At 45.2% G+C, this 27,177-nt stretch overlaps 1 protein-coding gene and 2 long non-coding RNA genes across 8 annotated transcripts in view; 1 reads left to right on the top strand and 2 right to left on the bottom strand.

Moving 5' to 3' along the window:
* The first annotated feature begins 847 nt into the window (after positions 1 to 847).
* LOC145521525 (uncharacterized) lies at positions 848 to 16,345 on the top strand. Of its 2 annotated transcripts, none has more exons than XR_014065445.1 (3): positions 848 to 976; positions 15,244 to 15,405; positions 15,718 to 16,345. It is a non-coding gene; the product is annotated as an uncharacterized LOC145521525 (long non-coding RNA). The 2 variants fall into 2 exon arrangements; XR_014065444.1 differs by having other exon boundaries at positions 850 to 976; positions 15,816 to 16,345.
* LOC145521527 (uncharacterized) lies at positions 3,169 to 3,727 on the bottom strand. Its single transcript, XR_014065446.1, has 2 exons — positions 3,592 to 3,727; positions 3,169 to 3,407 (listed from the first exon to the last, which is right to left on the bottom strand). It is a non-coding gene; the product is annotated as an uncharacterized LOC145521527 (long non-coding RNA).
* Positions 7,856 to 27,177, bottom strand: part of FNDC1 (fibronectin type III domain containing 1) — a 111,323-nt gene continuing 92,001 nt past the window's right edge. For 4 of the 5 annotated variants that reach the window (XM_081530182.1, XM_081530181.1, XM_081530183.1 and 1 more), the window contains 6 exons: positions 22,345 to 22,453; positions 16,635 to 16,714; positions 15,275 to 15,304; positions 14,221 to 14,382; positions 10,299 to 10,421; positions 8,321 to 8,525 (listed from right to left, as the gene is read on the bottom strand). In XM_081530182.1, the coding sequence (XP_081386308.1) occupies positions 8,410 to 8,525; positions 10,299 to 10,421; positions 14,221 to 14,382; positions 15,275 to 15,304; positions 16,635 to 16,714; positions 22,345 to 22,453 (620 nt within the window). In that variant the 3' untranslated portion in view covers positions 8,321 to 8,409. Of the gene's footprint in view, positions 8,114 to 8,320; positions 8,526 to 10,298; positions 10,422 to 14,220; positions 14,383 to 15,274; positions 15,305 to 16,634; positions 16,715 to 22,344; positions 22,454 to 27,177 lie in introns of those variants that run through there. The other variant, XM_081530185.1, reaches the window with a different exon arrangement.

Genomic DNA, 27,177 nt, shown 5'->3' with positions numbered 1-27,177 from the left:
TGGACGGGGTAACCAACTTTGCTTCTTCACAAAGCTGCTATTCTCAGAAAGAGACAGTGCATGGAAGTGTAAATTGTAGGTTCTCTGATGGGTCCTGGCCTCAGTACAAGTGGACTACAAAGACATCAAAGACAGGCCAGAGAAGAGCAGTAAGGCAAGACATCAACACAGAGACCAACTTGAAAATCTTTCTCACCACCCCTTTCCTGGCCTGAGACACTGCTCCCAGGCTACCTGGTGCCAACCGGCCTTCTGGAAGACCAGTGAAGGAGTAGACTTCTTGGGGCTGCTCTTTGCATGAGTTTTTCCTCTCATGCTCAGATTTTTTTTGCCCCAACTACATGTTCTCTTGCTTTCAGACAGAAAGAAAATAAACATTATATCCTTCAGTTACCAAACTTTTACATTCTAGGCTCTAAGTTACAATGACCTACAAGCTCGTCTCCAATTTCTGGATGGAAAAAAATTGCAAAAGCCAAAAACATTGTCATAGAACTGGAAATAAGCTAACAGAAGACATTGTCAGAACTGTATGAATTTCTCCATGCCAACGGGACTTCCTTGAGAAAATGACCCTGGCCTCAAAGTCTCTGGAATAAAGTGAACAGGGCCAGCAGACTGAACAAAGTAGGACACCACGAAGTGCACTCGGAGGAGAGCAGCAGAATGTGTATTCAGTTGTTCATTTACTCATTCACTCTTGCATTCAAAAGTCATTTATTGAACATCTGCTATGGGCCAGGCTCTGGGTTAGATGGCAGGATGTGACAGTAGGTGAAATAACAGATGTGGCCTTGTTACCAAACCAAACTTGAGTCTGTTTGGTCATGCACAGCAAAGCCAACCTACAGACACTGAGTTGTGCTGAAAGAGAGTGCAGCATTTGCTACAGGCGCCAAACAAGGAATCCAGGCAGCTCATGCTCAGAAGACCCAAACTCTCTGAAGGCTTTCAGGGGAAGGTTTTTAAAGACAAGGTGAGGGCAGGGGGTTGTGTGGTGTGTGATCAGCTTGAGGGTGTGTTTCTGATTGGTTGAAAGTGAAAGTCGTTCAGTTGTGTCCGACTCTTTGCGACCCCATGGACAATACAGTCCATGGGATTCTCCAGGCCAGAATACTGGAATGGGTAGCCTTTCCCTTGTCCAGGGGATCTTTCCAACCCAGGGATCGAACCCAGGTCTCCCACATTGCAGGCAGATTCTTTACCAGTTGAGCCACAAGGGAAGCCCTCTGATTGGTTGGTGGTAACTTAATTAGGAGTCAACATCATCAACCCTCTGATTCCAATCAGTCTGGGGTTATCTACATGCTTGTGGGCAGCATGTGGTTAGCTTCTCCTACCTGGTAGGAGTTTCAGTATTGGAAGATAGCTTACAGGATGTGGCTTAGAATATTATCTATAACCCTTGAGGAGGAACTAAAAGTCCTTGACTCTGTTTAATGGCTAAACTATTATTTTTTTTATCTGATTGTCTTCCTTTCTGCATTTTATCACTTCTCTGATTAAATTTATTCTTTGACTAAAATTTTTCTACAGATAAAAGGCAGACAGAGGACATGGGGGTGGGGTGGGGGGTTCTGTTCTGGGAAATTCCCATAGGATCCTGCTTAGCCTCTGCCTTCATGAAACTTATAATTCAGGGAGTAGTGGAAATTGCTATGGCGAAGTTCTAGAAAAGATAGCTACCAATTAATTTTTCTGTTGGAGGGGAGTTTTGAGCTAATCATTAGGTAAATACCTGACATTCTGGGAAATTTGCAAAAGGACACTTTTGCCACCCAAACATAAAGTCAGTAGCCAGCCACTCTTGGGAGGAGGGACGAGGCCTGGCTGGGTGATTCTGGATGACAGAACTGTGGCTGTTGTCTCCCCTATTGACATCTGGAGCTTGAAGATGGGTGATCAGTCAGATGGGTAGACTTGGATTGGGATCAGTGGTCCCTTGGGTGGGACAGGATCAAGATGCCCTCCTTCATGGTGTCAAAATTTTAACAACATAAGGAGCCAATTTAGGTTAATTCCACTGAGTTCAAAGATCAGAAAATGACTGTTATTTTATTATTGCCTTTAAGAGTCAAATCTGAGAGCCCATGTGTCAAGGTAGAAACCCTTCAGTCTCAAGTGTTCTTGGTGCTAGTCCCAGGCCCACCCCACTCCTCTCTGGCCACTGAGGAGCTCCTTTGCTGCTTTAGGTCCCTACTTGCCCATGACACGGCCATCTGCTTTACTATTCCATTCATTTCCACCAGCTTGCAGCTGGTTGCTGGCATGTGTGTTTCCCATCTGCTCCGCTAGGACACTGTCTGCACCAGGGAAGGGGTCGTGTGTATTTGGGTCACCCTGCAGCCCAGAAGAGGGTCTAGAAGGACGTCCGGGCCATATTTTGGATTCAGTTGACATCTGCTGAGTGAAATGAGAGGAGTGATTATCACAGTGTCCACTGCCCAGGCCTCTGTGGCCCAGGAAGGCAAACACCCTCTTGCTCCCCACCCTGTGGGGTGGGACAGGCTCAGATAGGATGGACTGGAAACCTCACCTCGCTGTGGTCCAACTTCTTCAGCTCCCCATAGTCATCCTTACTTCACCATATCCCCAGGGAGGTGGGGAGTGGTCTGCAGCCCTGCTCCTCATGGAAGCCCCGACTAGCTTCTTCCCCCCACGGTGGGGGAACACCTCCTGCACTGCTCTTACCTCACTTCCCTCTGCTCCACCAAAGACCCCAGAGCACTCACCGCTCCTCTTCCCCCTCCCTCCCAGGCAAAGCCAGGGGAGAAAGTTGCCTTCAGGTCTGTCCTTCAACAAGGAACAGGGAGGTCCAGACGCCATTTGGAGCTGGGAGGGAAGATGCAGGCAGGAGAAGGCAAGCAGGATAGACTGTCAAGTGCTGCCACAAGGTGACAACAGAAATAGCCTGACCACTGGATATGGCCACCGGGAGAGACCCAGGCCTGGGAGAGCTGAGCCCAAGAAGCCAGAGTGTGGCCACATTAGAAATGCTTGCGAATAAGGAGCAGGAGGGGATGGGTTGATTCATTCAGGAACTCAGCTCAAAGCCAGCACAGTGTAGAGGGAGCAGCAGAAGGGGGACGTGTGTGTGTGTGTGTGTGTGTGTGTGTGTGTGTGTGTGTGTACGCACGCGCGCGCGCTCAGTCACTCAGTCATGACATGGGTGATGGGAAAATTTTTTAATTTAAATTTTAAAGTTAAGATGAGGAAGGCTAGAGCACATCTGAACGTTGGGGTGTGGTCTTTCAAAAGGGAGACACTGCAGTTACAGGAGGTCAGAGTGCGCTCCTGGACCTGAGGGGGGAGCTCCGTGTGAAGATGGCGGTGGGCTCCGACGCATGCGCGTGTGGCGATCTGCCGTCCTGCGGCCCTGTCTGCTTCGTGAGGTGGGGTGGGGTCTCCTGAAATAGGAGGGGAAGTGGATGGAGGTGAGTGGTGACCAGGAGTGTTGCGTGGGTACTATGGGGATGGTCTGATAAACCGTGTGGAAAGCCACAGGGAGCTGAGAGGGGAAACCAACAGTTGGTAGCTTGGAGGTGTCCATTCTGCTCCTAGAAAGGGAGGCAAGAGCGGCTGCTTGCTCACCTCCGCTGAAGGAGGAAACAGACAGAATAGGCTCCATCTTGAAAGCAGGACTCCATCTTGGGCCAGAAGGTGGACTTGGAGCTATATGCCCAGTATTTATGGAAATGACATACCAACTGGAAAACCAGACCACCCCACCCCCCACCCCCATGGAAGAGCCCCAGGGCTCAGATTTAGACTCTCCCTCGCCTAAAAGAATACCCTAATTATCTGTGTAACCGAATAGAATCATAAATTCTATTATGCTTTGGGGTATGACCACAGGCCTATTGATAATTGTCCACTGTTAACTACCTAGGCTTAAGGCATACGAATCATAGGTTAACTTTGATTGTATCTTTCTTTTCCTTTGTTGAGACTAGTTTCAGAGAATTTGGGGAGGTGGGTTTGAGCACGTACACTTAGGATATATAAGGTTTTCACAAAAACTGGTCGGGGTCGTTGGCTAAGAGGAGACTCTGCCTTGGGCCCGCCGGTGTAATAAACTGCACTCCACTATCTGCATTGTCCTTCTGAGTGAGTTTGTTTCCTGGAACCCGTGGCTACAACACTGCGACACGGAAGCACCTCCTGCAAGTGGTGGAGGTGGACTGTTATTTCCTGCCCTAGGAATGCAGAGTCCAACCTCAGGTAAACCCTTTTCTTAACTGATCAGGGTGTTTCTATTCTTGGCCAACAAGCAAACTCTGCATGAGAGAGAATTGCTTTCCCAATTGGGACCAAGAATTTTTTAATGTGTTAATTTTATCAGCCTCCATTTCCATGTTAATTTTATTTCACCTTTGTTGTAAATCCTTATGGGCTTAGCTCTCATTATGATTTTTATAATTTGTACATTGGTCCCCTGTGGCTCAGTTAAGAATCTGCCTACAATGCAGGAGACCCAGGTTTGATCCCTGGGTTGGGAAGATCCCCTGGAGAAGGAAATGGCAATCCACTCCAGTATTCTTGCCTGGAGAATTCCATTGACAAAGGAGTGTGGCGGGCTACAGTGTGTGGTGTTGCAAAGAGTCAGACGTGACTGAGCAACGAACACTGCTTTCACTTTCAATCTTACAACTAAGATTTTAAACCAGATCACCATTCATGACAAGTGTCATTGTGTTTTCATGTTGTACTTTTTAAACTCACTTCTTATCTCCAACTGCAAAATAGTTACATCCTAAGGAGATGATTTTAAGGCCTGAAGATGTTGCAGAAATGTGGGCTAATTCTATGGGTGGAATCGTTTTAATTATACGTAGTGACTAAGACCTGTGCTCTGTGCAGAGAAGCAAATGCGTTTTAACGCCATTAATCAGCACAGTCTCAAACACCCCATCCTCCTGGACTGACGAAGATAATGTGATCTGAAAAAGTCAAAAAGGAAAAAAATAAATCAAAGCTCATTTGGTAAAATCTGGAAATTATGTTTCAGCCAGATGGTTATATTAAACATGCATGAAGTCCTCTAGAGCCCATAGTATTCCCTAAGACCACAATACAGAGGACTTGACCGATGGGAAGCTGGGGACCCAGTTCAACTGCTCAATGCAGAGTTTAGATTTGATAGATAATAAATAATACTCCAGTTGGAGAAGAGCCAGCAAACATCTGTCAAGTAGTAAGTTTTTAAGTTTGTACTTTGGTAAAATTGTCTTTAAACCTCAAGAGATCTCTAATCCAGTTGTACAGACTTTGTCTTATAGGATAAATATTTAAGGCTTAAGAATCACCTTAAATAATTCTGTTGGTTCAGATGGTAAAGAATCTGCCTGTAATGAGGGATACCTGGATTTGATTCCTGTGTTGGAAAGATCCCCTGGAGAAGGGAATGGCAACCCACTCCAGTATTCTTGCCTGGGAAATTCCATGGACAGAGGGGCCTGGCGGGCTACAGTCCATGGGATTGCAAAGTCAGACACAATTTAGAGACTCAAACTTTCCCTTTTCACTTTAGAAACACAGGTGGTCGCTGTTGCATATACAGTGTTTTTGCTTGGTCTGTTTGTTTTGTTTGCAACCTTTTAAATGCACAGAAAAATGATTGTGAACTCACAGGCCAAATTAAGAACAGGCTGAGGACTTCAAATCAAAAGTGTAGACATTTCCAGCTATATTTCAGCTTTCAGTGATTAACATCTCAGTATTTTCCAACAAGGCTCATTTGGTAATTAAACTCTTCTTAAATTCTTCTAGAATTCTAAAGATCCTTGAGCCAACTTTTCTTTTCCTTTAATTCCCACTTGTGTCTACTCTGACCTCCAGAGCTGGCAAACCCTTTTCTTCCTTAAAGCCTCGGAAGTAGATGAAGTCTTTAGGAAAACAGTCCCATTCATTTAATCCCAACTTGACACAGAATGATTTCCAGACCCGCTACAATCTTGAATGCCCTTCTTGGCATCTTGCTGCCAATGGAGCTCCTAAAACATGTCCTCCAGGACCTCACAGCTCTAGAAACTTCATCTAACCTCTGTGGATGCATTTGAACTATTGCATAACCTAATTTGGAGGGAATATTGCAAACACTATCACCTTCACATAGATTAAGTTTTTTTGTTTTGGCTGAGCTATCATCTGGCCTCTGTAGTAATTTCCATAAAGAATTGAAACATCTATTGGTAATAAAAGTTCAGATTTCTAGATTCAAATACAGTCAAAGGTTCCAGGAGAAGCTCAAAAAACTTGCATGAGTGAATGCCACTGAAATCTTTGGATTTCTGTGAAGTGAGTGTAAATCCTTCTGTGGGAAATGTGTTCTTTCATGTATGAAACAAGTATAAAGCCCTTTGGGGTGAGGCTGACCAGAAACACGGTTTAGTGTATGAAATAGTGCAGAGAGGTGCCTGCATCTCTATGTTGGGCTCTTGATCCCCCAACTCTTCTTCAGGAGGCCCCATAACAAAGATGGGTGTCTAAGGAAAATTCACTTTTCTTTAAAGGTCTTATCTTTGGTTTGGCATTGTGAAGCATGTTTGAAGGTTAGTGTGAAAAAATAGGTGTTTTTAAAGACATCCCTTTTTCATAATTCCACTTTTATGTACAAAAGCCTCAGAAACCCAGCAGATTTCTATCCTAGTGTTTTCCTAGCCATCAGAATGCCTGCATTTTCTCTACTGTTGTTTACTGCAAGAGGGGATCGTGGGTGTTGCCGAAAACATCCGCCCCTGCCACCCCATCACAAAGAGCCTCAGTGACTTGTTTCCTTGTGCTTTTTACCTTCACACCCACCAGACACATCAGGCTTCACTTCCACCTGGCACTGGCACTAAAAGTAACTGACTCCAGTAACGAACCACTTTACACCATTACGTCGTTTACACAGTGGTACAGCTCCTGGTCTCCAGAACTGTGTCTGCCTCTGGCTTGTTCCCACTACTGATTCTTGTTTCTTTTTACAATTGTTTTGGCTGCACTGGGGTCTTCATAGCAGCAGGCGGGCTTTCTCTAGTTACAGCGCGTGGGCTTAGCTGCACCTCAGCATGGGGATCTTCGTTCCCAGACCGGGGACTGGACCCACACCTCTGCCTTGGAAGGCAGGTTCTCAACCACTGGGCCACCAGGGAAGTCTCTCCCACACCCCCGCTGTCTTTCACCTTGAAACTTAGAAGGAGACAAACCCTTCATTCCCCAGAGCTGCCCGAGGACACAGAGGTACCATGCGCACGCGAAGAACACCATATTTTAAGAAGAGTTAGAAGAAAATGTCTCTACATAAATCCTCTTGTTTTGTAGTTGAGGAAGGTAAGATGCTTATATTTTGAGGAGGAGACACTGGGCTTGGCAGGAAAGGGGAAAGGAGTCTTTTTAAACTGGATTTTAAAATCATTTGGGACCTAAAATCTTAATCTGGAAACACACTAGATCTGTCCTCACACAGCCCACCGGTTCATTTTTCACATGGGTGTGGACGGTGGAAATCACTCAGTTTGCTACTGGCTCATAGCATCACTATATCCCAGTCATTTCCTGGGCTTGGCAGCATTCACGGAAAGAACCCACACCTTTCCATTCTTGCCATGTTACACAGAATACATATTCTCTGAAGCCTTCTAAAAAGATATTCACAAACAGCACCTCTGCTCCAAAAAGTCCCGCACACATTTATCGAGTGAACAAGTACAAATTTAGCAATTTTAATCAATGTCCTTGCAGACGAGTGTAGATATGTATATGCATATATACATATATATATATATCTCAAAATTGAGAATTTACAAGTAAGGTTTGATACATTTGGTCTAGCGGTGGGTAAGTCCACAGAATAAATTTTAAGTAGGCTACATTTCCTTCGGTGGCGTTTTTAATAATTCAGTTCTACTGCATAGAGAGGGATCCAAAGCTTAAATTTAGCTACTTTGGGAGGAGTCCAGTGAGAAAAAAGAAAAGCGGGTGGTGTTCCATGAAGTGAGCCGAGTGTGTTGATACTGATCCCTGGAGATACTGAAGCATCTGAACCTCGGGCCTAAAAAGGATGAAAATCGCACCGTGCATCCCTGTAGCTGTCTGTGCCATCCCTGGGATGTACTGTTATAAGTAAAACCTGTAGAAAAGCAAAGTTAACAGCAACACTGAAGCCAGTGTGTGGTCCAGGCCAAGACGTAGGAATGAGTTCCAGATTGAAGATGCCTGAAGTGTCCAGTGTCCACTGTGTGGCCTTGCTGACACCGGGGACAGCAGTGGGGGGCCTTGCTGACACCGGGGACAGCAGTGGGGGGCCTTGCTGACACCGGGGACAGCAGTGGGGCTTGGGACACTGCCTCTTTTCCTGCTGGCAGGCCCTCACTCAAGTTAACAAGGGGATCAGCTAGGCGAGCTTCCAGCACGATCTTCCTGCGGTTACCACTTCCCCGGGATGGAGACCCCACACTCGTACCAGCCCACATAGTAGTAGGGGGTTCCAAAACCTATGTTGCCGAAGCTGACTGGCTCCTGGCGGTACTGGCGATAGTAACCTAGAAGGTTAAAAAAAAAGAGAAAGAAAACACATCTGCGACACTGTGATTTATAATAGAAAATGGGTATTTGGTCTTCATCCCCATTCCTGGCATGAGGCTCCCCAAACCCTTGGAATTTCCTGAGTGGCAAGAGCAATTAAGGTGTCTGGGAAATGATTCTATTCATAATAAACCTCTTCAACCACACGTGGGCTTATGTTAATGAAGTGGCTTCTGGAAAGCACCTAAGGGTGAGGGCTGGTCTCCAGAGGACGAACCATGGGATTATGGGGTGGGGGCTTCCATCCCACCCCCAACCTCGGGGAGGAGAGAGGAGCTGGAGATTGAGTTCAGTCACTCATGGTCAATGCTTTCATCAATTGTACCTATGTAAGGAAGTCTCCATGGGCTTCCCTGGTGGTAAAGAATCCACTTGTAATGCAGGACCCACAGGAGATGTGAGTTCAGGTCCTGGAAGGGAAGATCCTCTGGAGGAGGGAATGGCAACCCACTCCAAGATTCTTGCCTGGAGAATTCCATGAACTGAGAAGCCTGGCGGGCTACAGTCCATGGGGTCACAGAGTTGAACATGACTGAGCGACTGGGCATGCAAGCGATGAAGCCTCCGTAATGTGGGTGGGCCTCGTCCAATCAGTTGAAGGCTCTAGTAGAAAAAGACTGATTTTCCCTGAAGACAGGGGTGTTCTGCCTTCAGATGTGAACTGCAACATCAGCTCTTCCCTAGGTCTCCAGCAGCCTCGTTGGGCTACCCTGTAGATTTTGGACTTGCCAGTTTCCACAATCATATGAGCCAGTTCCTTAAAATAAATCTCATTCTCTCTCTCTCTCTCTCTCCTCTCTGTCTCTCTGTCTCTATCTTTCTGCTGTTGGTTCTGATTCCCTGGAGAACCCCGCATAATATACTTGTTTTACTGGAGTTAGTAATGTATTACAAATTGTTAACTTTGAGATGAATATACTTATTTCCTCTTACAGTGCCATCATGAAATAATTGACACACAATCTCCTGAAACATATCCTGGTTGGTTTGCATTTATTTATTTTTCCTTTTCTATACTCTTGTTCATGTCATTCTCCACCTGGAAGACTCTCTAATCTTTGCATGAATTTTTATGACTCAACCCAGACTCTGCCTCTTCTGAAAACTTCCCCTGGCAGCCTCAAGTGGCCTGCCTCTCTTGAACTCAGAGACTGACTATAATCTGCACAACTACGTGATAATGGGACAGTCATGTGACATAACTTGCCATTGTTGGCACTTTAGGTTGTCTGCTCTAGTGACCTTTCATATGTTTATCCTCTCTTCCCAGTTCTGTGTTTCCTGAAAGTAGGGATAAGGTCTTGTATTCCTCTGTATCCCCACCTCTCCAAAGGAAAAGGAAAAGTGTTAGTCACTCAGTTGTGTCCAACTCTTTGTGACCTCATGGACTGCAGTCCTCCAGGCTCCTCTGTCCACGGAATTCTCCAGGCAAGGATACTGGAGTGGATAGCCATTCCCTTCTTCAGGGGGTCTTCCCAACCCAGGGATTGAACCTGGGTCTCCTGCATCACAGGCAGATGCTTTACTGTCTGAGCCACCTCTCCAAGGCTCACTCCAAATACAGCATGTGGTAGGAGTACTTTGTTGATTCCTTATTTTTATGATCAAAAATGCTGCTAACATCCATCTTCAAATGACAAACCAAAGGCAGAGATACCATGAATTTTCTCCTTATGTTGGCCCTCCTCCCCATCCCCCAGTGTAATAGATCAGGCCTTTGTTCACATTACCTTGAATGTTAGGGAGGGCTTCTATGTAGGACTGAGGCCCTGTTCTTCCATCAAGGTGTGAATCCACAAATTGACAGTGGTCTTCACCTCGTCCCCAACTGTCCCCAATGTTGTAGAATGTATCTGCAAAAAGGAATTTGATGAGTCAGTGACTGGCCCAAAAATGCTACAGCTGATTTAGGAATTTGCACAAACTTGAAGAACCAACACCGAAAAAAGATGTCATTTTCATCATAGGGGACTTGAATGCAAAAGTAGGAAGTCAAGAGATACCTAACAGGCACATTTGGCCTTGGAGTACAAAATGAAACAGGGCAAAGACTAACAGAGTTTTGCTAAGAGAATGCACTGGTTATAGCAAACATCTTCTTCCAATGACACAAGAGAAGACTCCATATGTGAACATCACCAGATGGTCAATACCGAAATCAGATTAATTATATTTGTTGCAGTCGAAGGTGGAGAAGCTCTTACAGTCACCAAAAACAAGACGGGGAACTACTGTGGCTCAGATCATGAACTCCTTATTGCCAAATTCAGACTTAAATTGAAGAGAGTAGGGAAAACCACTAGACCATTCAGGTATGACCAAAATCAAATCCCTTAGGATTATACGGTGGAAGTGACAAATAGATTCGAGGGATTAGATCTGATAGACAGAGTGCCTGAAGAACCATGGACAGAGGTTCATGACATTGTATGGGAGGCAGTGATCAAAAGCATCCCCAAGAAACCAAAATGCAAAAAGGCAAAATGGTTGTCTCAGGAGGCCTTAGAAATAGCTGAGAAAATAAGAGAAGCTAAAGGCAAGGGAGAAAAGGAAACATATACCCATCTGAATGCAGAGTTCCAAAGAACAGCAAGGAGAGATAAGAAAGCCTTCCTCGGTGATCAATGCAAAGAAATAGAGGAAAACAATAGAATGGGAAAGACAAGAGTTCTCTTCAAGAAAATTAGAGATACCAAGGGAACATTTCATGCAAAGATGGGCACAAAAAAGGACAGAAATGGTATGGACCTAACAGAGGCAGAAGATATTAAGAAAAGGTGGGAAGAATACATGGAAGAGCTTTACAAAAAAGACCTTAATTACCCAGATAACCATGATGGTGTGGTCACTCATATAGAACCAGACATCCTGGAGTGTGAAGTCAAGTGGGCCTTAGGAAACATCACTACAAACAAAGCTAGTGGAGGTGGTGGAATTCCAGCTGAGCTATTCCAAATACTAAAAGATGATGCTGTTAAAGTGCTGCACTCAATAGGCCAGCAAATTGGGAAAACTCAGCAGTGGCCACAGGACTGGAAAAGGTCAGTTTTCATTCCAATCCCAAAGAAAGGCAATGCTAAAGAATGTTCAAATAACCACACAATTGCACTCATCTCACATGCTAGCAAAATAATGCTCAAAATTCTCCAAGTGAGGCTTCAACAGTATGCGAACCAAGAACTTCCAGATGTTCAAGCTGGATTTAGAAAAGGCAGAGGAACTAGAGATCAAATTGCCAACATCCACTGGATCATAGAAAAAGCAAGGGAATTCCAGAAAAACATCTACTTCTGCTTCAGGGACTATGCCAAAGCCATGGACTGTGTGGATCACAACAAACTGGAAAATTCTTAAAGAGATGGGAATACCAGACCACCATACCTGCCTCCTGAGAAATCTGTATGCAGGTCAAGAAGCAACAGTTAGAACTGGACATGGAACAATGGACTGGTTCCAAATTGGGAAAGGAGTACATCAAAGCTGTATATTGTCACCCTGTTTGTTTAACTTGTCTGCAGAGTACATCATGTGAAATGCCAGGCTGGATGAACCACAAGCTGGAATCAAGATTGCTGGGAGAAATATCAATAACCTCAGATATGAAAATGATACCACCCTTATGGCAGAAAGCAAAGAGGAACTAAAGAGCCTCTTCATGAAGGTGAAAGAGGAGCATGAACAAGCTGGCTTAAAACTCAACATTCAGAAAACTAAGATCATGGCATCCAGTCCCATCATTTCATTGTAAATGGATGGGGAAACAATGGAAACAGTATTTTCTTGGGCTCCAAAATCACTGCAGATGGTGACTGCAGCCATGAAATTAAAAGACACTTGCTCCTTGGAAGAAAAGCTATGACCAACCTAGACACCATATTAAAAAGCAGAGACATTATTTTGCCAACAAAGGTCAGTCTAGTCAAAGGTCAGTCTAGTCTATGGTTTTCCCAGTTGTCATGGACAAATGTGAGAGTTGTATCATAAAGAAAGCTGAGTGCCAAAGAATTGATGCTTTGAATTGTGGTGTTGGAGAAGACTCTTGAGAGCCCCTTGGACTGCAAGGAGATCCAACCAGTCAATACTAAATGAAACCAGTCCTGAATATTCAATGGGAGGACTGATGTTGAAGCTGAAGCTCCAATACTGTGGCCACCTGATGCTAAGAGCTGACTTATTTGAAAAGATCCTGATGCTGGGTAAGATTGAGGGCAGGAGGAGAAGGGGACGACAGAGGATAAGATGGTTGCATGGCATCACTGACTCAATGGACATGAGTTTGAGTAAACTCCAGGAGTTGGTGATGGACAGGGAGGCTGTGCTACAGTCCATGGGGTCGCGAAGAGTCAGACATGACTGAGGGAATAAACTGAACTGAAGAGGGCACATTACTCACACTCTGTGTGTCATACTTTCCATGTTTGAAAGATGGTGATAATGGCACTGATTTCAAAGCATTGTAAGGATTTATTGAGCTCATGTATGCTACATACTTAGCAAGTGTTCCTTAAATGGAAACTACTAATATTATAGGCATTTTAAGCCAATAAATGAGATACCTTTCTACTCTTTGGTTTTAAAAAAAGGTGGAAGGTCTGACAGTCAGAGAATATTTTATGAAACCATTATGAAAAGCATGAATATGTGTAAAAATAGTGGGACCTGTTTTCATATGTAACTAGAAGTAGGGCGTGTCTGCAGCAGGAGGTGCTGTCCTTGGTCCTGAACCAGAGCTGCACAGTAGGGCTGAGTTGTTTCTCTCAACCCTGCGATACCAGACAAGGCTATGTGACCTCCCCCAGGAATTCTGAAGCAGAGGAGGAAAGGGGCAGTGTGGGAGAGGGGGGAAAAAGCAGAGAGAAACAGACACTGGTTGTCAGGAGAGGCATAAACACTGAGAAATTGCTGGAGTAGGGGACGGTTGGGGAGATTTTGACATTATCGAGAAATGATCACTAGCAAGAAATAAAAGAACAAAATAACTGACCTATGATAAAATATAAACCAGCTGCAGGAAAGTTTTTTTAAAAAAAATGTTATGCTAAAAGATTAAAAGTTGTGTGAATTTTGAAATATAAGACAATTATGTGTAGGTGGGTGAGTCAAAGCCAGCTAGGTAGAAATGGCATTTTGAAATGTTAGTAGTTCAAAGTACATATGTTATTCTCTGTTTGAATCCCCTACCATGATGAAAACAATGTAATTTTTGTTTGGACACAGAATAAATAGTGCAGCTCAAAAAAAAAAAAAAATAGTGCAGCTCATCTATGTTTCACCATCTACATTTTTTCTCTGTAAAGTTGTGCCAGTGGCAAAGACCGTAGTGTGGACCTGTCCTCAGTAATTCAAGCTTACACCCATGCCTACTGTTACAGAATCAACATCAAAAAAAAATGGCCTTTGATTTTCTAATAGAATTCTGGACTTCATTCCTAAAAAGTAGTTGATATAAAATATGTACATATATTCTTGGGTACCAATGTGAAAACAAGTCACTCTAGCACAGAGCCTGCAAAACTGGTTTGCATTTGAGCCAGACTGAGACATGACCGGTCCACACCTCAAATGCATGGTGCACCTGCTATGTCAAGTTAGTATCTGATCAACTAGAGACTTTTCATACCTTCCCACAGCACGCCATCCCCAAAGACCTACCTTTCAGGTTGTCACTGAGGTAGATCTTATACCGCAGCGAATTGCAAAGAATGACTCCCACAAACTTCCTGTACCATGTCCGCTTCACATACTGTCGGCCGTGGCAGTCTGTGTAGCTAGGGTCGTGTTTGAAAGCAAATGGGATCCAGATGGGCTCACCACCTGGACAACACAAAGCACATCTTCCAAGTCAGAGCACTTCACAGTGTTTACTCTTGTACAAAGTACCAGACATGTCAGCTTATTCACTGGGCCTTCCCCTCTTTGCGGGGCTTTCCTGAGCAGTTTTCCCATCTTCCGATGGGTGCGCTCTCTCTTCTCTTCTTTCTTTATACTGAAGTACAGCTCGGGAGTTCCTCATACCCGAAGATATTTGAACTATTTGCATCTTTATAAAGGATCCTCAGAGTAAGAAAAAGCCTTTCGGCCTCAAGGAACATAAGTTATGATGACAAGTTTGACCTTGGGTGTCATACCATCCTACCTCCCCACCCCCAAAGCCCCTCAGCACAGATGTCTACCATTCCTGTAATTCCTAAGACCTGTCCTGAACTTAGGCAATAGGTTTTTCTCAGTTTATTTGAAAAACAAAGTAAAATTTTTTGTACTCTTAATCCATTTTGCTATCTTTTCAGCAATTTAAAACATTCAAAGAGGTTGTAAAAATACTGTTACCTCTTCATAGGTTGTTGGCCACCCACAGTGGTTTTTATAGCTATTGTCTGTGCTGTGCTGTGTTTCGTTGCTCAGTCACGTCTGACTCTTTGCGGCCTCATGGACTGTAGCCCGCCAGGCTCCTCTGTCCATGGGGATTCTCCAGGCAAGAATACTGGAGTGGGTGGCCATGCCCTCCACTAACCCTATTTAACAATTTCCAGACTGTTCTTTTCCCTAGATTAGGAGAGCGGGCGCAAAGAAACCACAGAAGTTGTCGGAGAATAATGACAATACAAAAATGGTTTGGCATGTCTACTTGTGAGTAACCATAACAATCTCATGTTCAATATCCAACTTGATTACTAGAATGTCAAGGTTATCCAGAAGAGAAACGTACCTGGTGGCCTCACGACAAGAAGAGGATTATCTGTAGAATGAAAGAGAAACAGCTGACTTCACTATTATGTCATGGAGCCACATAACTATGGAAATTTTTTGTAACTGAAAGGGCTAACCAAGCTGCAATAGGTAAGGAAAGTATAAGATTCATTTGACATATGCCAAGACTTTTAAAACTTTATGTCTCAGTCTAACAAGTTATATCTTTCTACTCTCTAATTTCAGCCCTCAGTTTCTTGATAACTATTTAGATTTGAATTATTTGGGGGTTTTTTTCCTATAGACTTTTATCATGTTAATTCTGATAGCTGCCAAAAGACCATGTTATTTTTAGGAAATGCAGCCATAAACATAGACACATTCTTTATTTGAGCAAATTAACCACTGATAAAGGTTTCCTTGTACTCTTCCTTAACCACTCATGAAAAACACACTTCTTAGATGAAACAGGTGAAAACACCAATTTTGAAGTCCTTTGCCAACAGTTCCAGTATAAAGCATATTCTCACAAAAGATTCCTTCCGTATATTTTGATTCAGTGGATTTAAATCACTGCATTTGAAAATATCTTCCAACGGCAAGTGTTCTGGGCTGAAGCTACTTGTAGGGAATGATCCAACCAAATGGAAGCGAGAGCCACGTTACTGTGGAGCTGGCCGTGCTGGGATTCTGCAGGTGTTTGTCTTGGGACCATGGGCACCAACTCTCCCACCTGGCTTCCTATACAGAGAGGCTGCCCGACCAGGAACTGCCACCGTGAACTGGCTATGTATGCTGCCTCAGACCACGACCACGGGACACTGTGTGTACTGCCTCGTGGAACCTCCGCTGAAGGGTCTGAAAGCTCTGCACACCAGCAACCCAAAGTAGGGACATGTGAGTGACACTGCTTGCAAGATGGATAGCATTTTAATTAAACCCTGCATATTAAGGAGAGATATCTCTGTCTCCTAGGAAAGGAAGCCTCCTAGAGATCTGACTGGTTGAAAGAAGCAACTGCCCCCTCAGATCACATGACATGTATGCACTTCAGCTGCTTGCAATAAAAATAAAGACATGACCTCTGCAACTACATAGATTCAAACTTATCTTTCCCACACAGCTTAAAAACTAGATTTTCTTCCCTTTTCATTGGAATTTGCTCTTTTCACTTTTCAAGCAGTTCCAATGAAGACTACTTTTATTATCCAAGATTTAACTTAGCAGAAAGAAAATCATGTTTATCCTATAAAGTGATATCCAATATGAACTGACTAAACAGAAGTTTCACTTCTTCAGTTTTTATTCTATTGTAGGCTGGATTTCAGATTATTTGTTTTTAAGAAAATGAGAAAAAAAGAACATGAAGTCATCCATACCTGATTCTGTAACAAATGAGACTGAAGAGCTGACAGGTCCATAGCCATGAGGATTTTTAGCTTGAACTTTAAAATAATACCTGAAATTCAAAGAAAACATAGTTTGAAAGAGAACCTTGTTTAATTTTTGTGTAATGAGGCAAACATCCAAACTACTGAGCACTCACTCTGTGGGTTTGAGTCTTATCTTTTCACAAATGCATACACCATCGCTAATTCTTCATTTTATTTCTAAACTTTCTCATTGTCGAATAACTTTTCAGAACAATATAATGAACAGCATAGACATGTTCCCACTAGGAGTGGAGGGGCGTACTAGGCAAACAGGTCACTTGGACTGTGTGTGTTATTTAGAGCATCCAGGGTTCAACTGTCCCGTGCAGGCCACACCCTGCAGGCCTGCTGTTGGGCAGTAAGGGCCCCTCTTGTCTCATCTTGAGTTCCACCAGCAAGAGGGAGAAGCTGAAGAAGGGAGAAATGCTTACCGAGCAGAATTCCAGTTCTAGCCTAAGTCTCATCCCTGGACGTCGTGTATAAAAGCAGGATGTCTGACAGCCTGATGATGATGCAACCTGCTGTTGGCAGGGAGAGGCTGAGCCAGTCCAGAGGCTGGCCTCCTTGGGGGAACTAACGTGACAGCAGTGTTCTGGGCGCAGGACAAGTGCTACGCTTGGCTCTGGAGCCTTAAAATCACCGAGTCTCCAGCTTCTGTGCCTCAAGGAAAGAGAAGCAAGTCCAGGAAGGGGAAGTGGAAAAGGCCTGCAGAGGCTCTGCTGGGGATTAATCTTTGTCTTGGAACAGAGAATGTGGTAGAAAGCACATGGTCTGAATCAGCCTGTTCATATAGAAGGAGATAAGCCAGTTCAGTTGGGAGTCCAAGAGCATCTTACTTTGGACTCTCGTGAGCTACAGAGCCAAAAGCAGTGATGAGAAAATAATGGAAGCCAACACAGTTGAGACCTACTCTATCTACGGTAAATCTTTATGGTGTCCTCCCCCCTGGAATTCTAGGTATTATCTGTGCCCTCTTAGTCCTTAACTGGGGCTTCCCTGGTGGCTCAGATGATAAAGAATCTGAGACCCAGGTTTGATCCCTGAGTCGGGAAGATCCCCTGGAGAAGGAAATGACAACCCACTCCAGTATTCTTGCCTGGAGAATACATGTCCTCCTCCATGGAGAGAGGAGCCTGGCAGGCTACAGTCCATGGGGTCGCAAAGTCAGACATGACTGAGCAGCTAATACATACAGTCCCTAACTACTTCCAGGAACAGAAAGAGGGTTAAAAAAAAAATTGGGCAGGGGAGTGTGTCCACCACCTCAGAGTTCAGAAGGGCCTTGGCTTCTGGGCAGCAGGAGCTACACTTCAATGTTACAAAATCCTATGTTTAAGTCAGACACACACGCACTAATTAAGATGCACTAAAGTTTTAAAAGGAGAACTATTTACATCCAGAGAGCAAAGGCACATGTCTGTTGCACCTCTGCCCTGGCGCCAAGCCTACTGAGCATCTGAGCTGAGTTCCCCGGGGCAGCCTCTGGCCTCACAGTTATGCAGAGGTATTTGACTTTGGGTTTGATTGAATAGAAAGCAAAGAAAAAGTCCATTTGGTAAAATCAAGTCTTCTCTTAAGCTTTTCAAGAAAGTATATTCACATCTCATTTAGGACAGAATCCTTTTTAAATTTCATTAAAAAAAAAAAAGATACGCACAATTAAGAACATATGAGTTCCCAAATCTCCATTCACTCAGCACTTCGTGCGTTTTCAATGGTGCGTCCTTCTAGCTCAGCGGTCGTGGAGCTATTTAAGGCAAACTCCGCTGGCAGTTCAAACAGTGGGTTTGGCATACATCAACGATAACGGTCAAACTTTACAGACACCTTTTCCTTAAAAAAATAGGAAATCGAACCCTAGGGTGTGATACTGATATTCAGAGGCTACCAGGGACATTGCTGCTGCGTGTTTCTCAGGCCATCCCTGGAGGCAACCTGGCACCACTTCCCCAGCTTGGCGGCGGGAAGCACCTGTGCAGTCGAGGAGATGGCAGAGGGAGGACCCATTGGCTGGGAGAGCCCACTCCAGTTTCTTAGTCGTACCCATTCTATTTTACACTGAAACCTAAGTATTCTCCAATTCGACCCTCCTATCCATGCAATGACTCCATTCCTCCACAAAGCCCACATGGCCCAATTCTAAAGATGCATTTCCATTTGAACTCCACCTACTGTGTCAAAGTTAGTGTAAATATGCCGAGCTGAAAAACAATACGGAATTATAAGAAGAGTAAAATTTTCAAAAACCACATTAAATTCTTTTCTACAGACTAAAATGTATATTTCATACCCTGAAGTGTCTCTGTCTCACCTAAACGCCTTGCCTTCTTATACAAGCTTCTGGCACCTTCTTCTGAATAGGTTCCGTGGTGACAGATCTTTATACTTTAGGCTTCCCAGGTGGCGCTAGGGGTAAAGAAACCGCCTGCCAATGCAGGAGACACAAGAGACACGGGTTTGATCCCTGGGTTGGAAAGATTCCCCTGGAGGAGGGCATGGCAACCCATTCCAGTAATCTTGCCTGGAGAATCCCATGGACAGAGTTGCCTGCAGGGCTACAGTCCATGGGGTCACAGAGAGTTGGACACGACTGAAGCGACTTAGCATGCGTGCAGGCATGGAGGGTTCTGAAGGAAATCCTCGTAGGAGAAAGCCAGCGAGCACTCTCCCTCCAAAGAACGCAGACCGGAAGGCCACGCTTGGGGAGAAGCCGCAGTGGCCACTGCTGCTCCCAGTCCGTCTCCCAGGGCCCGCAGCATGAGTGGACGCAGGACGCAAGCCTCAGGGGACACGGGGGCCCATCTGCAACCAGCTGGTCCAGCCGCCAGCCTGCTCTCTCCTCTGTCCCCCCGACCACATCGGCCTCCTTCTCTTCCTAAAACACACCAGCTTCCCAACACCCTTCCTGCCTCAAGCAGCCTGACAGCTCACTTACCTTCTCCAGGTCAAATGCTGCACATCTGCCTCAGCTGACTGCCCCTTAGCCTCAAGCTCAGGGAAGAAGCCCCCTATTATACACTCACAGCACAGGGTAGTTCTCCCTCAGGAAGCTGGTCGGGGAAAGTCCGTATCTACGTGTTTATAAACCGTCAGTCTCTGTCAGACCGTGAGCGCCCTGAGGGGTCATGATGTATTGTAGGCCCCCCCTCACCCCCTCCACTCACCCCTCTTTGGAGCCCGGGGCATGGCCCTGAGCACTCAGTAAGCTCTCACTCATTCATACCTATAGGAATAACGAATAAACCATCCCACATAACCATCTCCTGGACAGTATTCAAAACTGAACATCAGTTTGGTACCAAAAATTGTCACAAGAAAACTGGGCTGTGGGGGCAGGAGTCTGGGATTTCAAGTAGCCAGGAGGCCTAACGTCTCTAAGGCCTCTTTCAGCTGCTCCTGAGGCTGTGCTATAAAAACATTCGCTCTGAACACAATTTAAAAAAAAAATGGGATGGTGACTTTGTTTTCTTTAATTTTGTTCTTGGTCTAATGAATCAACTTTTCATTACTATCAGGGAAGAGCTAAGAAAAGGGCTTTCTTGATTTCCTGATTTTTTTATTTGCTTAATCCTGAAATTTGTAATAGTTTATGAAAGCTCAGTTCAAGTGAGCCCAGGGCATTAAGAGGCCCTGAGCAAAGTTCTCCGCTAGTTCAGAAGTCTCTCAGTGCCCAAGGTTATTGTCCAGTTTCTATCCCTTGCAACAGTTCTGCTTAAGGTTCAACATTTCTGTTTAAGGAGAGCATTTTGTTCCAACCTCCTCTGTGTTCCTCTGACTCGGGCCCAAGTCACATCATTCAGAACACTTCGCTATGAAATACGGTGGCTGGATGCGACATGGTGTGCTGGAGCCATACTACAGGCTTCAGAGAGCCGATCATTAAATACCAGCAATTCTGCAGGCCCAGGCTAGCTTGAAATTGGCAAATACCATAAAGCAGTTGTTACTTTTTTTTTTCCCCAGAGAGCCAGTTTACAAGCACACCACAGCGCGACCATTGCGTCCTTGGTGTTCTGCCCACGTTCACCCACCAAGGATGGAAGCTTTTCTGATGGTTGTTGCCAGCAAGACCAGAGAATATAAAATAGGAAATGCACACACACACTGTTTGTACCCTTGAGACAAGTTCTGCACATTTCACACTGAGGGCTAAAAACTCACTCCCAGATGGCCCTCTGACTGGCGACCCACTTGTCTGTGTAGGAAGCCATGCATCTTATAACTGATATTAACATGTAAAATACATCTTTCTTGAATGATCTGAACTTCTACATCATAGAGCTTGAGTACCAGCTATTAAAATGTTTAGCCAGTTCATACAACTCAACAACACAACAAAACAAACAACCCAATTGAAAAATGGGCAAAGAACCTAAATAGATATTTATCCACAAAAGAAATACACAAGGCCAACAGGCACATGAAAAGATGCTCAACATCACTAGCTATTAGAGAAATGCAAATAAAAACTACAATGAGGTACCCCCCGATACCAGTCAGAATGGCCATCACCAAAAAGTCTACAAATAACAAATGCTGGAAAGGATGTGGAGAAAAGGGAACCCTCCTACACTGTTGGTAGAAATAGATAAGTTGGTGCAGCCACTACAGAAAACAACATGGAGGTTTCTTAAAAAACTAAAAATAGAATTACAGTGAGATCTAGCAGTCCCACTCCTGGGCATATAATGTAGCTTTATGTTCATAGGAGCACTATTTACAATAGCAAAGACATGGAAACAACCTAAACATCTATCAACAGAGGAACAGATAAAGAAGATATGGTACACATATACAATGAATGGAATACTGGGAATATTACTCAGCCATAAAAAAGAATGAAACAATGCCATCTGGAGCAACATGGATGGCACTAAAAATTATCATACTAAGTGAAGTAAGTCAGAAAGAGAAAGATAAACACGATATGATATCACTTACATGTGGAAATTAAAATATGACACAAATGAACCTACCTACGAAATAAAAACAGACTTGCAGACACAGAGAACAGACCTGTGGTTAACAAGGGTGAGGGAGGCACGGAGTGGGAGGTTGGAGTTAGCAGATGCAAACTGTTATATACAGAATGAATAAACAAGTCCTACTGTACAGCAAAAGAACTATATTCAATATCTTGTGATAAACCACCATCGAAAAGAATATAAAAAAGAATGTGTGTGTATATATATGTATATATATATAACTGAATCACTTCAGTACAGCAGAAATTACCAAACATTGTAAATCAACTCTACTTCAATAAAAACTGCTTCTCAACTGTTGCTCTGCTTATGTCATATGTGAAGCTTGTGCTGCATAAAGTCACTATGTTGGTGACTACAAATAGGTGGATTCCCTTTCAACACACAGAACAGTCTTTCCTTTCCCAGTGGTAGGTAGTTTCAGTCTCTGGAAAACAGGGAACAAAATATAAACACAATAACCTAACAACCACAAAGCACATAGTCCTTCCTCCGAAGAAAAGTACATGACACATGGTAAGCATTCACTTAGAGTCTATGAGAAACAACGAGAGAATTCAAAAGAAACCATAAGAGCACTTTTAGTTAGTCCTTTCCTTTTCAACCTAAGGATATCCGTGACCACGCACACAGGTCTCATTTTCTGTTTATAGATGATGGACGCATCATACCTTGTGTTGGGCTTCAGGTTCTCAATGGGCAGGTGAGTTACTGATGAAGCCTGGGTGGACCATTTGTTCCTGATGAAGTCTTCATAGGATGCACTGTAAACCAAGTAACCTACAGGAGGAGAGGAGGCAGAACCCAGTGAGCGTCAAGGAAGCACATCACCCAAGAGGCGTAACTCAGGGGAGGGTGGGAGGAGCCGTGGGGTGGGGGCAGCTCTGTGGGAGAAGTCTAGAAGTGTGCTGGGTCGGGACGAGGTACAACGCTGGTGTCCACTGGTGATAGCAGATGCCAGATACTAGGTAACGGCAGAGACACTTCCTGATGACTAGCCGGTTCCCTACTTTTCTTCCTTCTCCTGATCTTCCACAGTCCCAGGCTTCCTCATCTCCTCGGAACTAATCACATCTAACCATGAACGCACAGCACAGGAAAGAGCAGTGACCTCCACACAAGTATCTAAGAAGTTCCTGGTATGGAGAAGGAAATGGCAACCCACTCCAGTATTCTTGCCTGGAAAAGTCCATGGACAGAGGAGCCTGGTGGGCTGCAGTCCCTGGGGTTACATGACTGAGCATGCATGCATGAGGGTGGAAGGAGATGGGTTGGTAGCAATAAACTGGTAGAACCAAAAAAAAAAAAAAAAAGAAGAAGTTCCTGGTAGAAGTATATACAATTGTCCTTCACGTGAAACGGAGCATCTGTGATGGTGAGTGCTGTGTCTTGTGGCTGAAAGATCCCAAACTCGATAGGTCTCTCCACCTCTTGTTATAGACTCTCCTGTGGTTTCTAGTTGTTGAAGATCTCTGCCGGCCCTGGACCGTGAGGTCTCGTGACAACAGCCAGGCAGCTCTGCCTTATCCCCTGTTAATGGAGCTCAGCGGGTGGACTCTGCCCTGACACCTGCCCAGCCTGCCAGGCTGCCTCGGGAGGCCAAGTGATGTCGCACATCCTTTATGCTGGTCTCTTAAAACGGTAAAAGCGTCTGCCTACAATGCGGGAGATCCGGGTTTGATCCCTGGGTTGGGAAGATCCCTTGGAGAAGGAAATGGCAGCCCACTCCAGTATTCTTGCCTGGAAAATCCCATGGACAGAGGAGCCTGGCAGGCTACAGTCCATGGGGTCACAAAGAGTCGGACACGACTGAGCGACTTCACTTTCTTTCTTAAGTGGGAAGGAAATATTTGTCGAGTACTTCCTCTGCGCTGAACGTTATGCCAAATACTTTGGATCGGGTTTTACTTTGATGAATTCTCCTGACCTTAGGTTTCTCTGTCTGTCTCCATTCTGACACAGGACGAAACTGAGTCTTAGCGGTCAAATATCTGGTCCAAGTTCATATTTGTTAATTCAACAAGTATTTTTTGTGTGCTTACTGTATATTCATTCAACCAATATTTATTGTGTACCTCCTGCAAGTCAGTGCTACTGTATACTAAGTGCTAGAGATTAAATGATCATTCGTTTTACTGAAAACTCCAGGAGCAGCAAGGCAGACAGACAAATAGGATTATACAGCTTGTTTCTACAGCCTGATGAGAACTGTGTGCTGTGGGCGTTGGGGGGAGGGGAGAGCTGGACACGGAGAGCTTTCCCAGGACCATGAAATCGCGCTGATAACTAAAGGATGGGAAGCAGTTAAGATGCATGGTGGGAGGCAGGGAGAACTCCAGGTAGAGGGAATACCTGGGCAAAGATGCAGGCGAGGGAGAAACCAGGAGGCAGGAGGGCCTCAGAGTAGCAGAGTGAGGGAAGGGCGACATGAAATGAAGCTAAAAAGCATCAAACAACAACAACAAAAATGCAAGGCCCTTTGGTTATGAAGGCTTTTGCTTTTCATTCCAGAAGAAAAAGAAGACATTCGAGGGGCGACACAACAAGACTGTCTTCCATGTATCTCTCTGGTGCCGAGTGGAGGACCAGACAGGTGTGGTATATGGAGGGGGTGGTCTAGCTGGACAGTTGTGACAATATCCAGGTAAGTAGTCACAACAGCTCAGGTACCAGGGTGGTTAATGGAGAGCAATGGATGTGTGCAGGAGAAATCTGAAAGGTAAAGGCGACGGGATTGAGTGATGAACTGAAAATGGAGGAGAAATAAAGAAGGAGATTGGAAGATGACTCCAAAGCTTCAGGCTTGCAAGAATGGACGGAGAGTGAGACAGAACACCTAGATGAGCAGCCGTGTGTCTGATCCTAGATATGCTGAGCCTGAGAAGCTTTGGAGACATGATGGATGATAATGTCAAGTGGACATGGTTTTTCAGTTTGAGGCTCAGAGGAGAGCAGGCTGGGTCCTGACCTACAAACTGATGACTCAACGCCAAGAGGCACTGAAACCATGTGCATCGGGACTTCCGTGGTGGCCCAGAGGTTAGGATCCTGCCTGCCATTGCAGGGGACACAGATTTGATGCCTGGTCCGGGAAGATCCCACATTCGGAGGGGCAACGAAGCCCATGCACCACAACTACCAAGCCTGTACTCTAGAGCCCTCGGGCCTCAGCTGCTGAAGCCCATGTGCCCCAGAGCCTGTGCTCTGCCACAAGCTGCTGCGATGGGAAGCCCACGCACAACAGCTAGACAGCAGCCTCCTGCTCACCACAGCTAGGGAAAGCCCGAGCGCAGCCATGAAGACCCAGCGCAGCCAAAAACAAATAAAAACTTTAAATGCGCATATATATTTATTTATTTATTTGTTTTTGGCTGCGCTGGGTCTTCATGGCTGCACTCAGGCTTTCTCTAGCTGTGGTGAGCGGGAGGCTACTGTCTAGTTGGACTGGACTGAAGGACTGATGCTGAAGCTGAAACTCCAATACTCTGGCCACCTGATGCAAAGAACTGACTCATCTGAAAAGACCCTGATGCTGGGAAAGATTGAAGGCAGGAGGAGAAGGGGACGACAGAGGATGAGATGGTTGGATGGCAGCACTGATGCGATGGACATGAGTCTGAGTAAGCTCCGGGAGCTGGTGATGGACAGGGAGGCCTGGCGTGCTTCAATCCATGGAGTCGCAAAGAGTTGGACACGGCTGAGCGACTGAACTGAACTGAACTGAAGAAGAAAAGTGACTTGGGACCATGCCTTAAGCAATTCTGATCTTTAATGTTGGGTCAAAGAGGATGAGCCTGTGAGGAAAACTTGGGCTGAGAGAATCAGATCACAGGTCAAGGAGGAGAAGATGAAGAAAATCAAAGTCATCGAAGAGGCCAGTGGCCTTATTCAGCAACCTGTTCTCGCCGATCGCCTCCCCATGGGCTATTCTGGTGATGGGAAGAGTGGATTAGAGTTACATAGCTCCTCCCGAGCACGCAGGGAGCAGAAACAGGGGCCCTGGGCTCTGAAGCCTTTTCAGAGAAATTCCTTCTTCTCTTTTTTCAACAATTATTTCACGAGACTTGGGAAGTGTTGCTCTCTCCATAGGGTACCCTCCTCCTCTGAAGATGGTGATGTCACGCCACATGTGCTGATGGTGATGCTGTACCCAACAAGGGCCCAGCCGGGGCCGGATGTGCCCAAGGAGCCCCGGCTTTGATGGGTCAGCCCAGCTCATCCTCTTTGACCTCGGATGCTTCTCCTTGTGTCTGGATTTTTATAACGTGCTTGCTGAGCACGTGTAACTCCTGCATTCTCTGTTCTTGTCAAAACCAGTCCTGAAAAGATTCAGAGACCACCACGAAGGTGATTTCCCACGGAGTCACTGCTGATGAAGAGACAGCTTCATTCATTAGGACTGATAGAGTAGGCAGCGGGTCGTGGACCTATTTACTTTGCAGGAGTTTCGTGTCGTTTGGCTACCATCTGGTTACACGCTGACTCAATTGCGTGCGAAAGAAAAGAACTGCTGGTGGAAACACAGCTACCAGGACCCAAATGCCTTGCAGTGGGCCCTGAAGTATGATCTTCCCTTTGGGTCTAGGAGGCATCTGGGTATCCACTTCGCTTCGTTGTTCTACAGCTAAAAGAGCTGGTGTTTGATTCATTAACTGATGAAGCACTCCCATGCTTTTCTCTTTTAGCCTCTAGGGTCTAACATGCTTCTTCTGCATGTCACAGGGCTGTCGTGCACTGAAATATTCCACGATAAGCAGCTTGGCAGGAGTTAGCACAACTTTCTATTGGAACCTGGATCCCAACAACACCTCAGCCGTATTATTTATGCTCGTGGCGTGAGTGCTCGTGATTAGGGCCCTGGAGCTTGGTTTGGGATTAGATGGCGGGGGTATGTGGCGATGAGATGACCCCAGTCTCTGGGGAGCTTCAGAAGGCTTGTAATGCAAAGCTAACAGGAGCATGTGTTTCGGAAGCACGCCCTCTATGGGATGATACAGGAACTGCGTCGGAGTTAAGCCCAGCGACGTTTACCGGAGTTCTCCGAAGGCTCCTCACGCTCCAGCCCAGAGGGCACGTCTAAGGTGGCTGGTCCTTTCATCCTGTACCCATCCTTCTGTTTCTCAGAAGCCCCGTGGCTCAGGGCACAGTGGTATATTTATGTTAAGTAACATCTGTTATGCAAGAGATCAAAAGCTGAGTAGCTTAAGATAAGGTTTTCCATGATTTTTTTCCCCTGTATGCTTGCTTGCTTGCTTTTCAAAATTGCCATTCATAAAATCATATTCAGTTCATAAAAGGATTTTCTGGCTGTTTTGACTACAAGCTTTCCTCCTTCCATTGATTTATTCACTTTCTATTAGGAACATGCTGGACTTCACAGAAGCTAGCCCCAGCGGCCCAAGCAACTCATAGATTGGGGAACCAGCAAGTATAGTTACACCAAGACTCACACCCCTTGATCTGCACCCTGGCTCTCCACGGCCCTTCCATCTTGCCTGGCACAA

This window comes from Giraffa tippelskirchi, chromosome 9 (assembly GCF_054371585.1).
Source record: "Giraffa tippelskirchi isolate mGirTip1 chromosome 9, T2T-mGirTip1v1.2.pri, whole genome shotgun sequence".
Lineage (NCBI taxonomy): Eukaryota > Metazoa > Chordata > Mammalia > Artiodactyla > Giraffidae > Giraffa > Giraffa tippelskirchi.
The sequence above is the reverse complement of the archived record's forward strand: the minus strand, read 5'-3'. Positions and strand labels throughout refer to the sequence as shown.